Genomic DNA, 6641 nt, shown 5'->3' with positions numbered 1-6641 from the left:
TTTCTCTATGTCAAATAAATAAATAAAAATAAAATACATATATTTTAAAAAGAAGGGTGTTGAAAATCAGAGAACAGTTCAAGAGTCTGTTAGTAATGCCCACACTTGGTTCAAGATGAGATTTGTTGCTTCCAAAGTTGTGCTTCCCAGTCTTTTTATAAACCAAGATTGAAACTCCAATGCAATCTGAATAGTTTATTTTCCAACATCTGTTTCCAACATCAAGTTTATATCATGTCACGGGACAATGGGTCCCAGGGGAAGGGCATCCATAAATCCACTGCAAATGGTATTTTATATGCATTAGAAAATCCTGTTTACAACTCTGTCGTGGATATTTTGGAATATTCTAGATCTTATTTATAGGCACACATATTGGAGGATTTTAGAATTTTCAATGTGATCTGTTAAGAAATGGATGATAAAATGCTAGCTTGTAAGCAATCATCCAGATTCATGATAGCACAGAAACTAAACATGAAATTCTCCACTTTCATTTTGACAGACCTATGCATTTAGATTCATGCCTTTGTGGGGTAAGGAAAGCTTGGTGCCATAGACTGAACTGCTGACATTACTCAGGTTAGGGACATGTTAAATTGAGACTGAATAGTATGTTTTCCTTGGCCTGATTTATGCTTGCTTGGACCCTGGGCCATTCTAAGGTTATGAAGTTACTCCGTGGCGAGGTGTATTAATTAATCCCACAGCTGGAGACCATGCAACTGATTCAATATTTATTGAGCACCCACAATATGTCCAACACAATACAAGCCCAGCCTGAGGAGCTATCCACAGTGACTCAATCATCATACACACGTAGCAAAGACATCAATGCATTGGGCTAACTCCATCAATGACCTGCCTTGGGCACCACAGGTTCTCCTGACCTCTCCTCTGTGAAGGATATGCCCTGTGTCCACTGACCATCAAGGCACACTCTTAAGTGCAAGCCCTTGGGGTGAGTTCCTGGCCTTTGAAAGAGTACTAAGATGTTCAGGAATGCAAAGCAGAGGTGCTTGATCATCCTACCTGAAAAAAATAAACCTGGAAAAGAGCAGCCAGAGCATTCATGGGAACAAAAGCTCAGAAAGCCTACATCACCCGAAAGATTGTTGCCTTAACATCTCTCACAGTTGCTATTTCCAGGTCACTGTTGCCAACACCTATTGAAATACTCCTCTGCTGATTTAGTGAGATAAATCTATTGATCGGCTGCCAAAAATGAGACCCAGTGACAAGGCTTGCAAAGAGGATTATAGAACCTTCTGTCAGCCTCGGGAAGGCTGTTGCCAAATCCTTCGCTGGCTCTGCTCCCAGCTTTGTTCCTCACTGACTTCCTGCAGGAGCAGGCCTGCAGACACATTTTAGGGGCTTGATATTGGCCAAAAGGTGAGTTATGAAATAAAATTGCCTACCTACAAGCCAGTGGTGGATCTCTCTGGAATCCATCTCTGAGAGATAGCTTTACAAGTCAGTTTGACAAGCAAGTTCCACATTGATGTTACACGGGGTGACAATTAATTATTTTGCTGTTCAGTTGCTGATTCCATAATTTGTGAAAATAAGCACAGCCCAATTCACCCAGCTCTTTAGGCTCCTCATAAATGAAATGTTAAAAAATTTTAACTTAAGCTGCAGGCATAATAAACTGGAGGCAGGTTTTCTAGTAATTAGTGGGGACAGTTTCTTCTCACAATTGAAATAGACTTAAACTAATCAGGGAACATTTTGGCTTTTTTTTTTTAACACCCTGACAATGAGGACTTAGAATATTTCATGGTGAGTAACTTGACAATGCAATTAATCTGAAGTTGAATGATGTCTTCCTAAAATGAGTAGACATGCACAAAAGAAATAATTGAAGAACTTGTTGAATGAATGCCTCTGTATTCTGATCATGAGTATTTCCCTTTAAATGGCAGCTCAGGCGTTTGAAGACTAAGAGTCTTTTCCAACTATGGCACAACCCACAGTTAAATTCGAATCCATGTTCTGAACACCTCTGACAGGTGCAAACCGGGCTTCATCCAGATGGTTCTGGCATTCATTAGGAAAAGAAAGTCATTCGTGAGGTGCTTTGGGGACACACTGAAATCTCCTGCTGTGCTTTGAAAATGCTGAATCCCAGGCCCCATCTCAAATCAATTAGATTCTCCAGAGATAAGCACTAGGCATCAACGCTTTCTGTTTTATTTTGCTCTCTAAGCTCCCTGGTGCTTCTGGGAGCAGTAGAGCTGAGAGTCGGTGATTAAACTTTCCAACACAGACCACAGAGAAGTAGCCCATTCCCCACCTCATTGTACCTCTGCCTCCATCCTCTGCGCTCTCCACACAATCCCATCAAAAGACAGACGGGCTGGAAGAATGACTTAGTGGTCAACGCCTTTGTCTGCAAGGCCAAAGGACTCAGGTTCAATTCCCTAGGACCCACATTAGCCAGATGCACAAGGGGGCTCACGGGTCTGGAATTCATTTTCAGTGGCTGGAGGCCCCAGCACGCCCATTTTCTCTTTCTCTCTCCCTCTTTCTCTGTCAAATAAATAAATAATAATAAAATAGCCTCTTGAGTGCTACACTGTCTAGAAGCACAGAAACCTGTCCCTGGATTGCCTGGGGGATAATACCCACCACTTGGGGACAAGGAACATAAAGCTGTGACATTCTGCATGAGGGTTGGCTGCATTCTTAGCACACAAGTTCAGGGTGCTCCTGCGAAGCTCACAGGTAGTTAGACACCATTGCCTGAGGAAACTTCCATCTCCCATCTTAGACCTGTCCGTCGTCTCTCCCAAGCTGCCTTTCCCCGGTCTGCAGAGTCTTAACCCTGTGACTACAAATATTCACTCTCCCATCAAAGCTGGTGTGGGTCTGTCTGATGGGACTTGACTGTTGCCATCCCATTACTGTCCCCTCTTTTCCTTGACTTTCAGAGCACTGTATATATATATGTGTATGTATATGTATATGTATATAAGTGAGCCTCATTTCCAAAAGAAAGAGAAGCAAAAAGAGGGAAAGTCTTACTTCTTCTCCCCAGAAGCACTGGACCCTTACAGCGTTGCTGCAGATACTAGCTTCAGGCCACACGTGCCCCAGACCTGAAAGCTGGCTGCTCCAGCTACTGTGCCAACGTTCCTGGTGGAGACCAAGAAATTCAGGTGAGGGCCATCAGTCTGGGTTAATGCTCAACAGTCCTGCTCACTTGTGCCCTTAACCCTAGATGTAATTAGCATGCTAGTGATGATGCATCTTGTGTCTGGGAGTTTACTTTTCTGTGCTAGCCTTAAGTAAAACTTCTCCAGGCCCTTGTTTTCTGGGATGATATGTTGCAAGACCATCCAAGAAGCAGGTGCTGCGCAGACAGATGACAGCTGTTGATCTGTCGTAATTCAGCAATTAGAGGATATAAAAGAATGATGGAGCACATGGTTCACATGAATATTCCAGAAGTCAAATATTTGAGCTCTGTTTTATGGCATACACTGGATGTGCATGCGTGCACATGCATACACACACCACATGGGGTGGGGGGAGATAGAGGATGTTTATCCTTACAGACAATTTATATATCCTACTAAGTGGATCAGAACTGTCTCTCTTTGGCCGTCTCTTCATTGACTAATTCATCTTACCTTTTAAATATACTAGCTGGGAAGCAAGGAGGGAAAACAAAACAAGACCTCTTGAGAAATGGTTTGTCAGTGGTTTTGTAGTATGAATTCAAATGGTTCTAATATCACAATTTTTTTTTTTTTTTTTGGTGCATAAAGGTCATTTTCAGGAAATGCTGAAATCCAAGATGTTGGTTTGTAAATATTTACCGGGAATCCTGGAGACTAGAGAGCTCAAATTGGCCAGACAATATCAGATATTATATCTCAACAAACTGCAAATCTTTATCCATCCTAATGCATGCTTTAGACTCCTCCCACAGTTCCTTCGTCAACACAGAGAAAGAGAAAGCAATAAAAAATTAAATTAAATTGAACAAAAAAAAAAAAACATGTTTTGGAATTGTTTCCAGGGAAAGGGCTGTGTTTGGTTTTCGGTGGGTGGGAGGAGAAGGACCAGCTAAGTCATTAATCCTCTTTCCTCTCTGGGGTCTCCCACTAGACATTGCACAGACCCAAGAACTAGACAAGACAACAAAACAAGAGGGCTAGTGTTGGGAATTTCGCCCTATGTTGGCTTAGGTCTGCTGCTGGAAATAATTTCTCCTGTCCGACCTCTGGGGTGGACCCTGAGGCCGAGGAAGACGCAGCTCCCCAGCCCGGAGGGCCCGGCGCGGTGGCATCAGATGATCACGCTGACGGTCATGCTCTGGCCGTGGGGCACGATCTTGCGCGGCCAGGAGAGCAGGATCTTGCGCAGCTCCTCGCGGAAGCTGTCGTGGAGCCAGGCGTAGATGAAAGGGTTGTAGCAGGCGGAGCTCATGGCCAGCCAGTGGCAGAGCAGCTGCACCAGCCCGAAGGCGTAGGGGTCGATGGCCCGGGGGTCGAGATCCCGCAGCAGGTTGAAGACGTGCAGCGGCAGCCAGCAGACGGCGAACACCACCACGACCACCACGAGCAAGCAGAAAGTGCGGCGGCGGCGCGCGCGGTCCCAGTCGGCCTGGCTCTGGGTCACGCTGCCGGGCACCACGCGGTTGCGGAGCTTCACCGACACGCGGACGTAGGACAGGAGGATGACCAGCAGAGGGAGCAGGTAAGTGCCCAGCAACAGTCCCCAAGCGTAGAGCTGGCGCTGACGCTCCTGGGAGCCCCAGAACTCCTCGCAGAGACGCACGTCGTGGGGCTTGAGCTCGACGTGGTACGTGTGCACGGCGGCCGGCAGCGCCAGCACCGCGGACAGCGCCCAGATGCCCAGCACGGCGTAGGCGCTGAGGCGCAGAGAGATGCGCCGGCGCAGCGGATGCACCAGCACGACGTAGCGGTCCACGGCGATCGTGGTGAGCGTGAACACCGACACGTACACCGTGACCGGCTGCAGGAAGAAGACCAGATGGCACAGGCCGCCGCCGAACACCCAGCCGCGAGGTTCGAAGGCGTAGGCCAGCGTGAGGGGCACGCAGGCCGCGCACATGAGCACGTCGGACAGGGCCAGGTTGCCGATGAGGAAGTTGGTCACGTTGTGCAAGCGGCGCACCCGCGCGATCACCAGCACCAGCAGGCAGTTGCCCACCAGCCCCACGACCACCACGATGCTGTACAGAAGCACGATCAAGCCTTTCAGCTGATGCACGAGCTGCAGGCTCTGGAACGGGGTGAGCGCCGGGGCGCGGGGGCCCGGCGCAGACCCATTGCCCTCCGACACCTCTGCGCTCTGGTTGGCTGGAGTCGAGCCCGCCGGAAACAAGTCGGGGTCCCCGGGGATTCGAGCGGGGAGTGAGGTCATGGTTACCTGTCTAAAGATACCCAAAGCGGTCACTTTCCCTGTTCTCCATCTGCCCCCCTCCCGCGCTCTCCCCCGTCACCAAGTCCTTTCCTTTGAAAGGACTAGCTCACAGGACAGCAAAAGCGATCAAAAGTGCGGTCCTTCCACTTTATTAAAAGAAACCGTAAATGGGGTTGGACAGACACTGGTGCTGGAACCGTCTCCCCTTCGAGGCATCGCCCTCGCGGTCCGCGCACCGCAGACACCCCCCCCACACACACACACACACACTCCCCACCAGCAAGCAAGGTCTTACCTGTGAGCGGCGAGAAAGCGTCCAGCGTTGGCACCGTTGGGGAGCAGCAGAATGCCCGCCGCCCCAAAGCGGTGCCTCCGCGCACGACGGCGCCCAGGCTGTTCGGTTCTCCGCGCAAGCGGAACGGATCCAGGGTCTCTCAGTGGGCCAGCAGCTTTTGAGGGGCCTGGGAGCGCCTCCCCCTCCGCCCCGCCCCCCACTCCAGCGCTTCCTTGTATGGAAGATGGAGGCGGAGCGCGCTGTGCCCCACTTGGGGCGCAGAGGACTAGTGATGGGGAGGGGGCAGCCTGCGGAGGATGGAGCCAAAAAAATAAAAGGGTGTGGAAGGGGCCAGCCAATCTCGCTGCGCCCGAGACGCTTGGACTAGATTCTGCTTCAGAAGCCGCTGGGGAGGGGCGTGTCCTGGGCTGAGCAGAGGCGGGACCACCCGGTATAGTCTGTCAAGAGGGAAAGGGCAGGGGACAGTGGAGATGGTGGGGTTGAGATGCACCAGGGACACCAGGGCATGAGGAGGAGACAGTCCAGACCAGTCCTTCTGTCCTAGATCCTGCGTGGGTCCCAGAAGCGGTTGGCCGAGTCTCTGGCGGGGAGAGGGGGCTCTAACGGGGTTTGGCCATGCAGAGCTCTGGCCCTCCTGCGGACCCACTTAGGCTGTTGCACGTCCCGCAGGGTCCCGGGGACTGCCCAGCCAAAGAGAAGGTTCAGCACCGCGGACAGCTCCCACAGGCCCTGCAGCTAGACAGTCAGGAATTTCCTTCTTTTCTTCGCTTCTGAGGTATAGGGAGAGGGTTTCCGCCTGTTCAGAGGGCTAGCCGACCCGCCTGTCTCTGGACTGGGGCTGTGGGTTCAGAAAGCAGAGCGGTGGAGGTCGGAGGGTTGGAGACTTTTGCACCTGTATGGTCACCACACGAGGGACCATTTCGTCGGTAACCTCCGAGGCTCAGAAAAC

General features: G+C 50.4%; 1 protein-coding gene across 1 annotated transcript; it reads right to left on the bottom strand.

The window, feature by feature from the left end:
- Positions 1 to 722: 722 nt before the first annotated feature.
- Positions 723 to 5820, bottom strand: Prlhr (prolactin releasing hormone receptor). Its single transcript, XM_045133611.1, has 2 exons — positions 5693 to 5820; positions 723 to 5407 (listed from the first exon to the last, which is right to left on the bottom strand). The coding sequence occupies exon 2, from the start codon at positions 5395 to 5397 to the stop codon at positions 4297 to 4299; it is 1101 nt and encodes a 366-aa protein (XP_044989546.1). The 5' UTR covers positions 5398 to 5407; positions 5693 to 5820; the 3' UTR covers positions 723 to 4296.
- Between the last annotated feature and the right edge of the window lie 821 nt (positions 5821 to 6641).

This window comes from Jaculus jaculus, chromosome 1, assembly GCF_020740685.1.
Source record: "Jaculus jaculus isolate mJacJac1 chromosome 1, mJacJac1.mat.Y.cur, whole genome shotgun sequence".
NCBI classification, from domain to species: domain Eukaryota; kingdom Metazoa; phylum Chordata; class Mammalia; order Rodentia; family Dipodidae; genus Jaculus; species Jaculus jaculus.
Note: the sequence above shows the minus strand (reverse complement) of the source record. Positions and strands in the feature narration are given on the sequence as shown.